Here is an 18,101-nt window from a genome sequence, read left to right as displayed (position 1 = left end):
ACATTGCAGCCTAAGTAATAAGAATAATTCTGCTGTGCTCTTTTAGAATATCATCAGATGGTCTTCATAAACAGCCCTTTAACATTCAGAAGAACTCTGCCAGTTTTATGCTCCCGTCTCTGGGATCTGATGTTCTGTCTGCAGATGAACCAGTAGATGTACGGGTGAGTTGCGTAAATATAAACATTTTGCTTTTATACAAAGTGACTTAAAGGCACAGACAAGGCAAAAACAAAAGAGTCAACATAAGCAGGACACAGTTCAGTGAACAAGGAAAATATTTGTTTTCGTATATTTCTTGAATATTATAAGGAATTCGGCTGCTCGGGTAGGGTTGGTACCACTCAATCACCGACCTCAGGCTTCTGAAAGTAAAAAAGACATGTGAAGTATGGTAACCCATACTTGGAATTTGTCCTCTGCATTTAACCCATCCAAGTTAGTGCACACACATTAGGAATAGTGAGTACTGAACACACACACACTGCAAACTGTGTACACACACACCAGGAGCATCGAGCAGCTAATTTGTTGTGGCGCCCGAGGAGCGATTGAGGGTTAAGTGTTCAAGGGCACCTCAGTCGTTACTTGCCAGTATTGAGGATCGAACCCACAACCTTCAGGTTACATATTTGACTCTTTGGTCACGACTGCCCCCAAGGCAGTACATTTCTGGAGGCAATGTACATTTGTAAGAGGGAGTAGAGGTAAAGAGGATGCCTAGCCCATGGTTGTTCTGTGTTCAGGCATTTATGTCTTGAACTGGTAGCCAGTGAAGCGAAATTAAGATACGTGTAATGTGGGCTGTTAAAGACCAATCGTACCGCTGTGTTCTGTATAATTTGTAGGTTTGATTGTACATGTTGGACATCCAGCCAGAAGAACATTACAATAGTCTACTCTAGAAGTTACAAGGGCCTGGACGAAGAGTTGTGCTGCATGCTCAGTTAGGAACGACCTGATATTCCTAATGTTGTGCAGTGCAAACCTGCATGACCGTGCTGTCTTTGCAATTAGGTTTTGAATGTCAATTGGTCATCAAAGATTACCCAAAGGTTTTTGGCAGATCTGGTTGAAATTATTGTTGAACTGTTGGAGTGTCTGGAAAGACAAGAAGTTCCCTTTTTGATAGGCATAGTTTGAGGTTGGATCGTCTGGTTGTAATGAAAAGTAGAGTTGTGTGCTTAACAGTGGTGGGAAAAACCATGTGCCTGTACAATAGTTCACAGTGATGTAGTGTATATAGAGAAGAGTAGAGGTCCAAGCACTGGCCTTTGAGGTACCCCGTGACCAGTTGATGTGCTTTGGACACCTCTCCTTTCCATGCAACCTTGAAACTACGTCCCTGAAAGGTAAGATTCAAAGATTTCTGTAATGTTAATTTACTCTTGAACCTATTACAGATGACAAGTTTTGGAATAAATCCATTCTCATGGTGTGAGGGCGACCGTATCAGTGGATCAGTTGGGTCTCTTTCTCTTACCAGCATGAACGGCTCTGTGATCACAGTGGCAAATCTCACTGAGGAGATTGAGGTAAAAGGAGATTGTCAACAAGTGTCCAATAACATGAGCGGCTAAAAGCTTGGCTACTGTAAACATAAAACTTCCAGAAACGTATCTATCTTTTTAATTTCCTAGATTCTCCTACCAAGGACAGAGATGGCAGAGGTTAACCAAACTCTTCTGGAACTGGGAATCTTCAGCACTGTGGTCATTAATGTGACTGCACCCAATATATCTCTAGTTTTCAAGTTAGACCCTTCCGAGGAGATCCCTCTGCAGTTGCTCCTGGGTTTTCAGGACTACCCTAATGATACAAATTATGAGGCTCGGATCCAACTGCCTCAAGGGGGCAACTCTGAAGGTTCTTAACAAATATAAATAATTCAACAGAATTTATGAAATACTGTTTGCAAAAGATTGAATCTTTTTTGTTGTTTTTTTTTTTTTTGCAGAGGAGAGGTACACATGGGTGCTTAACTCTATGGAGATGACAATAGAAGTAGGCGTTTACTATCTTCTGGTGAGGCCTGTTGTTGGAGCAGGGGTGAATTCGACAAATGCCTCAGTTTTCATAACAACCATTGCTGCTCACTGTTTGTATTGGGATGAGATGAAGGCCAATTGGAGTGGTGATGGCTGTAGGGTAAGCTGAACAACCAATGTCTTTTAAGGACTGTTCACACTGACAGTGATTTGATCACTGGAAGTCACCAAATGGCTATTTTGTTGCGTCACTAGACACGCCTACATTGCATTGCCAACAATCACTGATAATCGCAAATTCATTGAAAAGGATGTTTTATAAACATAGTTCGGGAGGAGCACGTTCAGATAATTGACACAGGTGGAGAGCACTCAGCTAATCAACAGTAAGAGGTATATATACACGCAGCAGTCTTTCCTCCATTCATTGACAGTTTTCTAGCATCCCTCCACCACCCCTTCTCCACACTTTTATTTTATCAACCACTTACATACACGGGGGTACTCTGGGTTCGGGCCAAATTCCGAGCTCGAAGCCCTCCCCCCGGACAACACGCCAAATACGCATTTAAATTACTCTCCATAAATTGTATAATGTTAGTGTGAACTTGTGAAATAAGTGACTTCCAGTTGCTTTGTCGGTACAGTTACTCTTGGTGTGAACACCCCTTCAAACTGAATAAGCATGTGATTTATACAGAGCATTGTTAGAGCCTTACCTTTTTTTTCCAGGTTGGCCCTCGTACTACAACATTGGTTACTCAATGCCTATGTACTCATTTGACCTTTTTTGGAAGCTCTTTCTTCGTAATGCCCAACATGGTTGATGTGTCCCGCACTGCTGAACTCTTTGCCACCTTCGTCAACAACCCAGTGGTGGTGTGTTTTGTAGGTGCCATTATCCTGACGTACCTGTTGGTTGTGATGTGGGCACGAAGAAAGGACATTCAGGATGCAGTCAAGGTTTTCTGCTTCTCTTGAAGATCGTATTTGAGATACTTGATACTCATAAATAATTCCATATTTTGATTGAAAGAAAATAATGAGAAAATGAGAAAAACTTCTTTGTTTAACTTTGATGTTAATCTGCCAATTTGAAAGGTGAAGGTCACAGTACTTGAGGACAATGATCCGTTAGCTGAATATCGTTACTTGTTGAGTATCAACACAGGACATCGTCGTGGGGCCTCCACCTCCTCTCAGGTTAGTGTCATTCATATTTTGCAACAGCATTTTTTTCAGGGACACTTGTGTGCCATTCAGAATTAACACTGCCATATTATTGCTCCAGGTTACAATGACTCTACAGGGCTCAGAGGGAGAGAGTGAACCTCATCATTTGACTGACCCTGAAAAGCCAGTGTTTGAAAGGGGAGCACTGGACATGTTCTTGTTGACCACCCCTTTCTCACTGGGAGAGATACAAAGTATCAGGCTGTGGCATGACAACTCGGGACAGCATCCTTCTTGGTAAAATGAATAGGGATTGTGTCATACAGTACTTTGTCAGATTACCTAGGAGGCATTTTGTTTGTGTCTGTGTAATTTCAGTACTTCCTGTACTATATGACCCTTTTGAATTGTTACAGGTATGTTAACAATGTAATGGTACAGGACCTGATAACTGGGCAGAAGTGGCACTTCCTGTGCAGCTCGTGGTTGGCCATTGACTTGGGAGAATGCACACTAGATAAAGTTTTTCCTGTTGCAACAGAGATGGACTTAAAAAGGTTTAGGTATGTAGCTGTGAGATGACAAAAATGTTTGGAAATTTTCACAAAATGTAGTACAAAATGTTTGGTATTTTCCCATTAATGCTTAATTTTTTGTCTTCAAATGTTACAGTAATTTGTTCTTCATGAAGACTGCAAAAGATTTCCGTGATGGGCACATCTGGTTCTCTGTAATCAGTCGTCCCCCAAGAAGTAATTTCACACGAGTACAGCGTGTCTCCTGCTGTTGTTCGCTGCTGCTCTGCACCATGTTGACCAGTATCATGTTCTGGGGTATCCCATCAGACCCTTCAGAGCAGACCATGGACCTGGGTATGGCCAATAAAACATGAATCTATCAATCTCTGTTTTCAGCAAAGTAGAACATTTCCATCCATAGCTGTGTCCCAATTCAGAGGTTGCATCCTTTGAAGGGCGGGGATATCAAAGACCACACCTTTAAAGTCAGTGAAGGTCGAACCGAGCATTGTTAAATGGGACTTCATCTTAGTAAGATATGTCAACATTTTAACCCCTTTAATGTTTTTTAACATCGTTAAGATATCATAACTTTAAAGCGTAAGTTGAAACCCAACTCTTACATTTAGTGTAATCTGGCATTTTCATAATTTCTTCAACTGTTCACGTTCACTTAAGATAAAACCAACTGTTTACGAGGATAGCTTGACATAATGCTGTGTATATATGTACGTTCAAGGCAAGAAGACGTAAAAGAGAACTGACGCGCAATGAACCTTGGGATATAAGCTTCGAGGCCTGGGAAAAGGAGGACAAATTTGTAGGCCGCATTTGAAGGAGCCTTCCAAATGGGACAGCCTTTGTTGCACCGCTGTGATGCATTCGGCCTTCAAATGTAGCCTTCGCAATATGCAGCCTTCAAATTGGGACACAGCTCATATTCAGTCCATACTCCGTACTACATATGACTATGGGATGTTGTACTCCACCAAAGCTTGCTGAAGTCACCCTTGTTCACTAAGGGCACAAAGTTTCACATTTATGAAACAATTACGCAATTACATGTGCCATATATGTTAACACTTTTTCATGCCAATAGCTATTTAAAATACAAGACAGCTGAACTGTTAGTAGTAATTACGTCATTAACTGACCAATTTTAAAAAATGTTGTTGCTTAGTTCTCACATGTATGTTTTGTCTAGTGTATGCATTGTACTACAACATTTAAGTAAGACTCTCTTCTCTCCATCTGTGCTGATCTGGGGCGCGTTTCCCAAAGCCAACTATGGTCACAAGTTACGTCCTTACCAACACAATTCAATGGAACATGCGACCATAGTTGGCTAACAATGCTTTTGGGAAATGCACCCCTGGAAAATAAGTTAAAGGTGAGGGCAGATAAAGTCTTCGAAGGACACAATGGCAAGGATTGATTGCTATGATACAAAACACAAAAGGTCCTGTAGTAGAAAGCAAGAGGGTCCTTGAACTTAAGGGTCTTTATATGCTAAAATATCCTGATATCTCTGTTTTCATTCGAGAGGCCTGTAGAGAGTGTACTTGGCTGCTATGCCAATGCCATAATGGTTTCGGTGGGACCATGCCTGCTGCACACTTGCTTGCCATGCATTTCCTCAAATGCTGATGTTGCCTTAGACATTTTATTAGGTCAGCGATTCCTTACTGGTTTTGGACACTCTATGTCTCAAAATAACCTCTTAGGATCTTTAGATTTGAGGGTTTTATCACAGAGAATCAAATTAATACTCATCTAAGCCAAAAGCGTTGCAGATGTTCACATGGAATTAAGTCCCGCTTAGACCTTACTGTAGAGTAGTAAAGCGATCTGCAGCAAGTTACTTGAGAGTACAATATACTTTAGGATTGTCATCACTTCCCTCATTCTGGAAACAGACATAACTTAATTTTTTTAACGACTTTCCTTGACTCAAAACATTATTATATGAACTGAAAACATTAAATTATTATTACATAATATTTATAATAATGTGATTTCTGTCCTTGCATGGGCTACAGGTCAGATTGAGTTCACCTGGCAACAGGTCATGATTGGCGTCCAAAGCTCCATTATCATGTTTCCTATCAATCTCCTTATTGTGAGCATCTTCAGAAATGCTCGTCCAAGAGAGCAAAAGTCTGAATCGTCTTCAAAGCAGCAGTCAAAGACAGATCCCACAAAGCAAGCCAAAACTGGACGTGTGTCTCCGAATCAACCTTCACACTATAATCACAAGGATATCACACCTGACGCTGTGATAAAGGCAAGTCAAAATCAGGCGTTTGACCCAGCATAGTGCAGTCTCTCACTCATAACAATTGCTGTTGTATGATTTTTTTTTTTCAGGACATCAAGCGAATAGCACAGTCACTCTATAAGGTCATGAAGAGACCTGTTCCAAGGATAGAACTGGACTCCACCAAAACAGATATTAACAATCTGCTGTCATTGGTTGAAGAGATAATTTGTCAACACAATCAAGTTGGAAACGAGTTTTACACTGACTCTTCTAAAAAGGAGCAAACTCTTGTGGCTTCCCTTGGGTGTGTAAATCTGAAAGGTGAGTCCTGCATTATATTTCTTAGTTCCAGACAATGTGAAATTTGAAGTTGGGTTGGATAGATCAACCCTGACTTTGAGCCATTTGTCAACTAAAGCAATATTCCATTGGTTATTTTTAAGTAGAGGCAGGAGTAATCCAAGTCCCTAGTTGTCTGGAATACAGTATGACTGGAATACTTTGAGGTTGAAAGTGGAAACTTGAGTTTTTCCACCTTTGCACACATACATAATTATAAATGAAACAATATTTTTGTTCCTATCACAGAGAGCAGTGTTTGTGAGAGCTCAGAGCAAAATGAAAAACACAGCATCTACAACCAGTATCTCTACAAACAACTCCAAAATGTGGAGAAAGAACTGAGACTTCTGGGGTCTTCATCCTTCTCTAAGCCAGAGGGCTACAACCGGGCTGTATTGCAGGTCCAAGGCATGAAGAACCTACTTGAACCTCATGCCTCCTCCTGTTCTGCCAGTGGTCTGCATACTCGTAGCTCCAGCCCAACAGAGGGCAGCGGTGGAGACGGCAAAAAGTGTTGTCAGAAAGGCTTGCCCTGGTGGTTTGTGTTCGTTGGTTGGTTTCTTGTTGTAGCCACCAGTGGTGTTTCAGCATACTTCACTATGATGTATGGGTTGACCTATGGGAAGGATCGCTCCATTAGCTGGCTCATCTCAATGGTGGTGTCATTCTTTGAAAGTCTCTTCATCACCCAGCCTGTAAAAGTAAGAGACAGAATAAACATTTTATGATTGAATATTCTGTATTGTACATTACCAATTTCTGTAAAGCTTGTGGTTACATGACAGTGTCCATTTCATGACTTGATGACCTTGTAATGTTTTCTTTAGGTACTGGGCTTTGCAGTCTTTTTTGCTTTGGTACTCAAAACTGTAGATCAGGAAGAGTACGGAGATGTTACGATTGGCGGGACTCTATCCAACACAGGTAACAAGAGTCAATTTACAGTATCTTTGATAATCACGTTAATAGAGTGGAAAAACTTCAGCTGAAACATCTGTCCACAGATGATCCGGATGCAGTCAGAATTGCCAGGAGAGACAGCACATGTAGTTTCTATCAACCTCCTCCTCCCACCGACATAGATAGGATGAAAAACAACATGATCAAGGAGCAGAAAGTTTTCGCACTCATCCGGGAGATTCTCAGTAAGGACACAATTACTCTTTCATTAATGGAAAGATCAGCTTGTTTGACACAGCCTTTTACATTGCAGTTTATGTGGGATTCCTGTGGATGCTTCTCTTGGTTGCATATGGTCAGCGAGATCCAAATGCGTACTACCTCACTAAGCACATCCGGCAGAGCTTCAGCAATCGCATTTCAGAGAGTATGAACCACAAAGATATATTCAACTGGGCAAAATCCTCCTTGCTCAGTAATCTGTTTGGGCAATATCCAGGTATTCCTTCAATATGTATTTTCTACTTGTTCAAGGTTACTTGAACAACTGCTTGGTTATTGTACCTCTAGACCTTAATGTACTTTACCTTTTCAGGCTTCATAACAGATGGGAACTCAAAACTTGTTGGCAATGCTCGACTCCGTCAGCTTAGGGTGAAAAAAGACTCTTGTACAGTTGCTGAGACCATGCAGTACGCCGTTTCTGATTGCCATGCCCCATACTCCTGGGAAGCGGAGGACATGAGCTCTTATAGTCCAGGCTGGAACCAGACCAAAAATGTGAATGGCTTTCAGACTGTACCCACACCGTGGCACTACCAAACTCAGGCCAAACTCCGGGCAAACCCTGTTTGGGGTGGACTGGCCCTTTATAGGGGTGGAGGATTTGTGGTGGACCTAGGCCCAGATCAACAGAATGCAAGCAGGTAGCATAATGTGTAACAATATGTAATCAAAAGTTTCAAAAGTGGAAGTTAGAACAATTGATCTTTCCTCTTCCTTCTCGACAGACTTCTTCAGTATCTTCTTGACAACATCTGGTTGGACGTGTATACACGGGCTGTCTTTGTGGAGTTCACAGTTTATAATGCAAATGTGAACCTCTTCTGCATTGTGACTCTCATATTTGAGACCACGGGAGCAGGTGAGGCATCTCCTTTTGAAATTCTCATAAGATTCTCATGTTCTCAAAAGCCACGTTTCCACCGCAGCAACTTTCCCCAGGAACTAGGGACTTTGGGGTGGTACTCGGTGTGTTTCGACTACAGGAATCAGGGTCTAAAATGAAGTTCCGGGTAAATATTTCCCCCTCCAAACGGCCCTGCTCGCGAGGTAGTACTTTTTCAAAGTTCAGGAACTTTCGGGGGTGGGACTTAGGCGCTGAAGATGCTGATTGGTTGAGCTCACGCAGCATTTAAATTCAACCGGCATTTTTAAAAGTCTTGCGAGGTTCATTCTGCGTTCAGTAAATATCAGTCTTGCTCTTTCTGTCCGATGGCGCTCGTTTGTCTCAGCAATCTCATGGTCAATGTCCATAATAGCTGATGATAACATACGTTAGACTGAAATCTAGCTTTCAGAATATGCTTTAGTATCAGTACTCGTCTCTTTTCCGCCATTTTGTCAATTACATCTTTAGTAAACCAATACATAACTTGCAAAAGCAGCGCTGCTTGCATCTCCTCCACACTTGTTATTGTTGCAGACAGTGTGGCGCAAAAGTGATTACTGTCCGTCGCTGACTTGGAGGAGCAGTCGCGCACAGTCCCAAGTCTCTGGACTAATTTGCCTAATCTTCACGGTACTTTAGACCGCAGTGGAAACGCAGACAGTAGCAGGTCTGGAGGAAAAAAGTTCCTGTAAAAAAAGTTCCTGGTACAAATTGTTCCAGGTAATTTCGGTGGCTAAAGTCTGGACTTACCGTAATTCTGTTGTTTTTGCAGGTACATTTCAATATCGTAGTGAGGTGCAGACTGTCCATCTTTATCAGTCCACTGGTGGCTTTCATGTATTTGTTATGGCATCAGAGGCCATCTATTTCCTCTTCATTATCTACTACATGTTTGTGCAGGTCAGCTCTCCCATGGAACACTAAAATAAGATGGTGTATTTGCATCAGTGAAGCTATAATGAACAATATCTTCTGGATTTAACAGGGCAAACTAATGAAGCAGCAGAAATGGGCCTATTTCAGAAGCAAGTGGAATCTATTGGAATTGGCTATCATTATTCTAAGTTGGAGTGCATTATCTGTGTTTGTCAAGAGGACAATATTGGGAAACCGGGACATTGACTACTACCAAAATAACAAAGACATGTGAGTGAAAGACTTTAACTCTTTCAGATCAATGACTATGTTCGGAATGGAATACTAGACTTCTACACACTTCACAATTAATACTGCTGCTTCTCTAACAGGTTTGTCAGTTTTTACGAGACTGCCACGGCAGATGCTGTACTGGGCTATCTGATAGCCTTCTTAGTTCTGCTGGCCACCATCAAGCTGTGGCATCTGCTGAGACTCAACCCCAAGCTACACATGATCACCTCTACACTGCAGCGAGCTTGGACAGATATCTCAGGCTTCATCGTGGTCATGACCATCATGTTTTTGGCCTATTCAATTGCTGTGAGTATCGTACTCCCTCACAATTTGTGGAAAGTAGACAATGACCAGGGCCAACAAGACAGACAGCTCCTGGAGGGCAGAATTTAGTTCCAACCCCGCTACAACACACCTACCTGTAGTTTTCAAAGTTGTGGCTAGAAGAGATACAGCTATGGCTGGAAGTGACACAAAATCGCGCCATAAAATAACAATTAATTAAATTTGCTAGATTGTTTTATGAACGTCTACACCTACTAGTGATGTTCGGTTCTTGAACGAATCGTTCATTAATCGAACTGAATCGAACTTTAGATCCAGGGGTGATGATGCAAGACGCAAAAGCCGAAGTAGCACATCCGAAAGAGCCGGTTCAAACATCTGTCGAAGTTTGCCGAGGATTACAGAGGACTCAAAAGGAACCGAACGAGCCGGTTAAACTTTTTTACAGTCTATGGTTCAACCTGTCAAGTTTGCCGAGGATGATTGAGTTGGCGATGCCTGAGGCACGTAGGCTACTGGAAATATGCTTATTATGACTACTGTTATTAAATAACATTTTATTAAAACATTTATTTAAAGAGATATAAATACATTTGACTGTAGTTTATTGTGCGTGCAGATTATATTTTAAGTTGTTAAGTGAAATGTATACGTTTATAAGACTGGTTTATTCTTTCTATATAGGCTACTTTTGACATGTAATATATCATATCCGCGTTTCTTGATCAGGGCCTGTAATGTGTGCTGTAGTTGTGCAATTTTTAGTCGAATCCGACGTGAAGGATAAATGAATTAACTGTGAAAACAAACATAATTAACTTGACTTAAAATGAAAGGCAATAATCAGCAAATGCACTCACGCAAATAACTGTTCGATTGTTTCATTATGCACAGATTACTTTATTTGAATGTTTTCTTGATATAACATGACACTGAGAAATGCATAAAAAAGCATAAAAGAAATGCACAGTGACACCATTGCATGATGACTTCAGGAACCTATGAATCGGCTTTTTGAACCAGTTCATTGAGCCGAACTGTCCGAAAAGAACCGGTTCACGGAAATTAATCGACTTTGCATCACTAACGTCTACCCCAACCCTAAACCTTCTCTTACAATAATGCAAATACAGTAATTAATTGTTGTTCAGCATGACAAAAATGACACAATTTTGATGTGCACATGCCTAGTAATCCCTGGTAGGACAATCTGGCCGTGGCTGTATCCTTTCTAGCCCCAAAATGTTTTCAAGTAATCCTGAAGGACTTGATTCGCTGGACCAGGTGTGTTCCATTAGGGTTGAAGCTAAACTCTGCAGGACTGGGATTCTTCTGGATCTGAGTTGGGCTCCACTGGCCTACAAGCTCCTGGAAGGACAACGTAGTAGTTCATACTTCTTGTGCACTATGGCTGCGTTCCACTCCACTTTTAGACACAGTTGCAAACTTCCCCTTGGGGGAATCCCCGCCACCATTTTACTGAATTTTTTGTGTGTGCAAGTGAGCTTAGTAAATGCACGCTCACATTTAGTCTAGAACTACAGTAACCCTCATGTTTACACACAACGCCTCTGCACTTATACGATTATTATCAACATGGAGACAAGAGAGATGTCAGTCAATAAATGGGAAAACAAAATTATGTGCGTTACTTATTTGAGAAAGTAACTACGACATTTTGTTGTACATTTTAAAAGTAATTTGTTACTTTACAAGTTACTTGAAATAGTAATCTGATTACGTAACTCAAGTTACTTGTAATGCGTTACCCCCAACACTGGTTTTAAGAGCACGGGGCACGCGCATGTTTTAACCCTTTCCACACATGCCAGAATTACGAAACTTAGTGTATTTACTAGTTGCCATATCAACATTATTTAGAGAAGAAATAGTGCCAAAATTAAAAAATCTCTGGAAGATATTACTGAACATGTTTTTAACCATAGCAAAAGTAAATTTCTTAAGTTTAGTTTTCATCTCTGTTTTTTGTGTTTATTTTAAAATAAGACAAATCCGATATTATTGTAATCGTATATCTGTTATATAACAGTTGAGATAGTTCTTTATCGTTCTTTAAATCCCAGTTGTGCAGGTGGGGTGCGTTGTAACACTGTGTTACAATGAGCCCCTATTAGAAATATGCCATTATAATCTATACTTTTATGAATTCTTTTGAGAAACCATGAGAAAAGGGTGAATAATGACAGAGTTAATGTTCAGAAATGATTCATTATTATTATGTTTTTAAATATGCTGTATAGCTGTATTTAGCGATGTGTTTGTAGTCAAACTCAAAATGCTTATATTTTTAATTATTAAAAAAAGGCATTATTATATTTTAAAAAGTTAATAATTGTATTTTGTTGACAAAATATTTTAGTTTGTCTTGTATATTTTTTTTATTATATCAGGTAACATTTTAAGCTGTCATTTGGTCATGTTACATTGTGCCCCACCTATGGGGCATGTTGTCACATGATTTCACTTCCATTATTTGGGGGTAAATCAAGGAAAAAGTATACACTGTATTAATGAAACAAAACCACATAATTGTACTAGACATGTGCAATTAATGTGGGAAACAATAAATACTCTGAACCCCAAGTGGATTTACACAAACTGAGAAAATCAAACAGCGTTAGGTTGAGCCCCGCTCACCCCTTCAATACAAATATACTACAATGCATTTTTAAAACATTTAATAGTACGTCTTTTTCACCTGGGTTATGCACGAGTTGCCCCAGTAGTGTTAGCGAGTGAAGGGCATAACAATTTGGGAGTGGAATCCCGCCAAGTCTTCTTAAGTCACGACAGCATGAGGAACAGACTGAAGTGCAAGCTTTCATTTTGATTGCCACCATAGCTCTCTTTTGCATATTGCGCACATTCAGTTTGGTGGTCAGACATAAGAACCAATGCTATTTGATGCCAATTTTGAGCATGCATAAGAACATCTACACGTGTTAGGCTGGCGATGTACATGATGACTGCACATTTACATTTGTTGTTTCAATTTTGTCTCCCATTAGTGCAATTTGATGTACGGTTGGAGGCTCTCCTCGTACAGAACTCTGCTCGAGTCAGCACAGACCATTATTTGCCTACAACTCGGTATCTTTAACTACGATGAGGTAAATATACCGGCCTGAGCTGATTTACTCTCTGCCTGCCTGTTGAAGAACTTGTTCATTGTATCATTTCCTTCTACCTACAGGTTTTGGATTACAATCCAGTTCTGGGAGCTTTCCTCATCGGATCCTGCATTATCTTCATGACGTTCGTAGTGCTCAACCTCTTTATATCCGTGATTTTGGTGGCTTTCAACGAAGAGCAACTTCATCCCACTGTAAATCTCTCATAGTCAATGAATCCAGTGCTGTGCTGAAGTTTTCACCTTTCGAAATCAGTTCATTTGAATGTCATCTCTTTTCCCTCAGCCCTCTGAAGAAGAGGAGATCGTAGATCTGATGCTGATGAAGATCTGCAGTCTTCTCGGCATCAAGTGCAAGAAAAAGTTCATCGATGAGGACGCTTGCACGACTACAGCCTCAGTCATATCGTAGAAATGATGCTCGTGTCTATAACCATGTGATAGTCAATGCAAGCTTTATTGTAAAACGCCTCTTGGTCTTCAGATACTTAGTAATTGTGCTTGTACGTTACTAAAATCTTTACGCTTTTTCCATTTATCTGGCAGAATGTTTCCATTAGCTTGGTTGGGATGTTTGTCAATGCTATTATTACAAATATTAAGCATGTAATATGGAACTCTTTGTCTGAAAATGTTTGCCCTATTACCTCACCGCATTACATCTATCAACAAGTCAGATTTCCTGAGTGGATAGCAGATGAAATGCTTTCCCTGTGGCCTAATTCTAGAACAAACCGTGCAGTAAAATGACCATCTGGGATATTGACACACAAAGGGATCTGAATCATATACAAAACCAATCCCTGCGGCATAAACAATGTTTCTGCCATGCACTTAAGTCTCTTTTTCTAATGCAGCAATACCAATGATGGATAAGTCCAACAATGCCAGCTGACTCAGTCAATGACCTTAAAGTGTTAGCTCAGCCAAAAATTATTACTCGCCCTAATGTCGTTCCAAACCCGTAAGAGCTTCGTTCATCTTCAGAACACAAATTAACATCTTTTTGATGAAATCCGAGAGCTTTCTGACCTCTCTATAGACATCAATTTTATTAACATTTTCAAGGTCCAGAAAGGCAGTAAAAACATTGTGACTCCAGTGGTTCAACCTTAATGTCATGAAGCCACAAGAATACTTTTTGTGCACAAAAACAAACAAAAAATATAGCTGCAAGCAGCCATTATCGGGGCCATGCGCAAAGAAGAATGGCCAAAATGGCTGGCGGTGTCAGATCAACTGCAGCCATGAGCAATTGAACACATTTTAAGATGATTTTAGGCAAAAAAGGCTGAAAAATGCATTGTAGTCTGTGGGAATTTCATGTTTTGTTCTATAATAGCGCCACCAAGAGGTACAATCCTATCATTATTTTTGTATGTGTCCTCAAGAGTGTAGCCCATACATGTGTGTGTCAATTTTGGTGAAAATATCTCATTTAGTTTTGGAGCTATAGACATATATATGAAAAAACACTTAAAAAATGACTGACACCTGACTTTGATTGGATTTTACTTACTATCAATATTTTGACACTTGGGCATTAGCGTATGGCTAACGACCTATGTTTCCGAACTTCCGACGCTGGTTTCGTCTCGATCGGACAAGCGGTTTCGAAGATATCAGCTAACGTTTTATAAACGCTAAATTACCACGCTGCACAAACCATACGCCGAAACCTGCAAGTCTGGTATCGTTGGACTCGGCAAGGATTCAGGAGACGAAAAAAGTTACTCCCATGAAAATAAGTCAATCACACCCAAAGTTATAAGCATTTGAAAAAAAGAATTATCCACTAGGTGGCGCTGTTTCAAAACTTCTCAGGCTCCTTCAGGGCATCGTGGTGATGACCCATACCGAGTTTCGTAACAATCTGTTCATGTGTTCTTAAAATACAGACACATAATTCAAAATGGCCGACAGATAATTCAAAATGGCCGATATGGTAAAATTGACAAACGGTTCAGTATTTATAAGCAAAAATAGCCATTTTACGTATCTCCGGACCAGTAGGTGGCACTGCGGCGAAACGCAGCATGTTGCCTCTGGTCATGCTTGTGATGACGTACCAAGTTTGGTTCGAATACGATACGATACGAATACGTCAAATCGTTTTCAATAAACGCTCAAACTATTTTTACGTAGCGTTTGCAAAAATACACATAAGGCTATATCTCCGCAACGGAGATATAGCCTTATGTGTATTTTTGCAAACGCTACGTAAAATTGTTCGAGCGTTAATTGAAAACGATTTGACGAATCAACTTGAATTCGAGTTCGCAAAAGTAAGTTTTTCGGAAAATTCAAAATGGCGGTGGTAATTTTCATGACGGAAAATGACGTCATAGGGTGCCATCGAATTTTGTTTCTAGCCTTTATGGTTCTAAAGTTATTAGCGTAAACATGAGTCAAACTTTGGACTGGTGGTGGCACTAGAAGGATTGAGTTAGAGACTCCAAATTTGCTGTGATGACAGCTCAGACTGTCCTCTATGAGTGTGCCAAATTTCACAACTTTTTACCATACGGTTCTATGGGCTGCCATAGACTCCCATGGCGGAAGAAGAAGAATAGGAACGCTTACGGTTTCAATAGTTGCCTACGCACCTTTTGTGCTTGGCCCCTAATTAAAGCTGCAAGCACATGCACCGCCACCCGGTGGCCTCAGGAAAACAGCGAATAGTGGGCGACATGCATTTAAACGAGTAAATATAGGAGAAAAATGGCAAAGTCACTTCAATGTGCCACACTTCCATCTGCCAGCAGGTGGTGCTTTGACTGTAACCGAATTTTGGCATGTAGATGTGTTCAGGTTAAGACTATTATCAAACATGTGAAGTTTGGGGCAGACCGGATATTGTATGCCTGACTTACAACAGCTTCCTGTTTCATGGTGAAACATCGAAATTTGTCAGGCCGCCACGGACACGCCCTTGAGAAACACCCAAGATGTGACACCCAAGCGAAAAACTCAAGATCTTCACAATTAAACGTTGCAAAGGCCTTTAGATTAGACTGACCAAGTATGATGTTGATCTGATTAAATCTCTAGGAGGAGTTGGAAATGGAAACGTCTGGAAATGGCAAAACCTGCAAAAATCTGGCAGAGAAAATTCTAAATATCTGACTTCCTGTTGGGTTTCAGATTTTGTACCAGGAGACTTTTTTGTAGGCATTGGGCTGTTACACGTGTCTACCGAATTTCATACTCGTACGAGAAATAGGGCTGTCATGATATTAGATTTTTCACACCACGGTTATTGTGGCCAAAAGAATTCACAATATCGATATATCGCGATATCTATAGAAACCTTGGGGGGGGGAAGTTATCAAATTAATTATTACTGTTTATTTAGTTTATCTTTTTTAGCCAACAAACATAATTGGATAATGATAAACACAGGGCACATGCATCTTCTTTGAAGCTCTCTATGAAATAACAAAAGAGAAAATACTGTCAAGTTCAACAGTATGGTAAATAAATATTAACATAAATGCTACGAACACGATTGGCCATGACTAGATTGCAAATACAAAAATATACATTAGCCTATGTAAATAGACATTGATTAATTAAAATAAACTATTAGTTGTGCTGCACTGGTGGAAATAACACTACTGCGACCATCAAGACCCCACCAGCAGCAGCAAGAGTTACTGCATTTTTACATCTGTTCACTTCATTCATTTTCTCTGATCAGATTTCTATAATATTGTGAAGAGATCAGGAGTAAATGCCTTCAGAGATTCTTTCGAGGCGGATTTAAATCCGATCACTCAAACAAATCAATTCAGAAGGTGATCCGGGACGCATTTCTGACGAAACTGGACAAGTGTGAATGCATCTGGTTTTTTAAACCACATATAAATATTTTACTCCGGGCAAATTGTTAAAAATAAACACACAAGTGTGTTCTCCAATACTGGTATCTTGCCACGCCCTAAATTAACACAATGTCGATATTTCGTGCTTCGAATATCACGGTTATCGGCAATACCGATATATAGATTTAATTTCAAATTCGTAGGTGGCGCTATCGAGCCATTTTGCCACACTTAATTCTGAAACCCATATCAGACATACACTCACCTAAAGGATTATTAGGAACACCTGTTCAATTTCTCATTAATGCAATTATCTAATCAACCAATCACATGGCAGTTGCTTCAATGCATTTAGGGGTGTGGTCCTGGTCAAGACAATCTCCTGAACTCCAAACTGAATGTCAGAATGGGAAAGAAAGGTGATTTAAGCAATTTTGAGCGTGGCATGGTTGTTGGTGCCAGACGGGCCGGTCTGAGTATTTCACAATCTGCTCAGTTACTGGGATTTTCACGCACAACCATTTCTAGGGTTTACAAAGAATGGTGTGAAGAGGGAAAAACATCCAGTATGCGACAGTCCTGTGGGCGAAAATGCCTTGTTGATGCTAGAGGTCAGAGGAGAATGGGCCGACTGATTCAAGCTGATAGAAGAGCAACTTTGACTGAAATAACCACTCGTTACAACCGAGGTATGCAGCAAAGCATTTGTGAAGCCACAACACGCACAACCTTGAGGCGGATGGGCTACAACAGCAGAAGACCCCACCGGGTACCACTCATCTCCACTACAAATAGGAAAAGGAGGCTACAATTTGCACGAGCTCACCAAAATTGGACAGTTGAAGACTGGAAAAATGTTGCCTGGTCTGATGAGTCTGGATTTCCGTTGAGCCATTCAGATGGTAGAGTCAGAATTTGGCGTAAACAGAATGAGAACATGGATCCATCATGCCTTGTTACCACTGTGCGGGCTGATGGTGGTGGTGTAATGGTGTGGGGGATGTTTTCTTGGCACACTTTAGGCCCCTTAGTGCCAATTGGGCATTGTTTAAATGCCACGGCCTACCTGAGCATTGTTTCTGACCATGTCCATCCCTTTATGACCACCATGTCCCCATCCTCTGATGGCTACTTCCAGCAGGATAATGCTCCGTCACAAAGCTCCAATCATTTCAAATTGGTTTCTTGAACATGACAATGAGTTCACTGAACTAAAATGGCCCCCACAGTCACCAGATCTCAACCCAATAGAGCATCTTTGGGATGTGGTGGAACGGGAGCTTCGTGCCCTGGATGTGCATCCCACAAATCTCCATCAACTGCAAGATGCTATCCTA

The 18,101-nt window shown here is 40.7% G+C and overlaps 1 protein-coding gene across 1 annotated transcript in view; it reads left to right on the top strand.

Annotated features, from left to right (window-relative positions):
* pkd1l2a (polycystic kidney disease 1 like 2a) overlaps positions 1-13,548 on the top strand; it is a gene marked incomplete at its 5' end in the record, with an annotated part of 44,717 nt that extends 31,169 nt beyond the window's left edge. Inside the window, 23 exons of the mRNA XM_079838669.1 lie at positions 47-164; positions 1,404-1,535; positions 1,641-1,866; positions 1,958-2,148; positions 2,721-2,951; positions 3,090-3,191; positions 3,280-3,458; positions 3,578-3,724; positions 3,834-4,033; positions 5,719-5,963; positions 6,047-6,260; positions 6,528-6,982; positions 7,109-7,205; positions 7,286-7,426; positions 7,495-7,680; positions 7,777-8,107; positions 8,192-8,325; positions 9,125-9,252; positions 9,338-9,498; positions 9,600-9,810; positions 12,819-12,920; positions 13,004-13,135; positions 13,227-13,548. Of these exons, the coding sequence (XP_079694795.1) occupies positions 47-164; positions 1,404-1,535; positions 1,641-1,866; positions 1,958-2,148; positions 2,721-2,951; positions 3,090-3,191; positions 3,280-3,458; positions 3,578-3,724; positions 3,834-4,033; positions 5,719-5,963; positions 6,047-6,260; positions 6,528-6,982; positions 7,109-7,205; positions 7,286-7,426; positions 7,495-7,680; positions 7,777-8,107; positions 8,192-8,325; positions 9,125-9,252; positions 9,338-9,498; positions 9,600-9,810; positions 12,819-12,920; positions 13,004-13,135; positions 13,227-13,352 (4,189 nt within the window). The 3' untranslated portion in view covers positions 13,353-13,548. The remainder of the gene's footprint in view (positions 1-46; positions 165-1,403; positions 1,536-1,640; positions 1,867-1,957; positions 2,149-2,720; positions 2,952-3,089; positions 3,192-3,279; positions 3,459-3,577; positions 3,725-3,833; positions 4,034-5,718; positions 5,964-6,046; positions 6,261-6,527; positions 6,983-7,108; positions 7,206-7,285; positions 7,427-7,494; positions 7,681-7,776; positions 8,108-8,191; positions 8,326-9,124; positions 9,253-9,337; positions 9,499-9,599; positions 9,811-12,818; positions 12,921-13,003; positions 13,136-13,226) is intronic.
* Positions 13,549-18,101: the final 4,553 nt, after the last annotated feature.

This window comes from Gobio gobio (genome assembly GCF_949357685.1).
Source record: "Gobio gobio genome assembly, chromosome: 2".
In the NCBI taxonomy this organism is placed as follows: domain Eukaryota; kingdom Metazoa; phylum Chordata; class Actinopteri; order Cypriniformes; family Gobionidae; genus Gobio; species Gobio gobio.
Note: the sequence above shows the minus strand (reverse complement) of the source record. Positions and strands in the feature narration are given on the sequence as shown.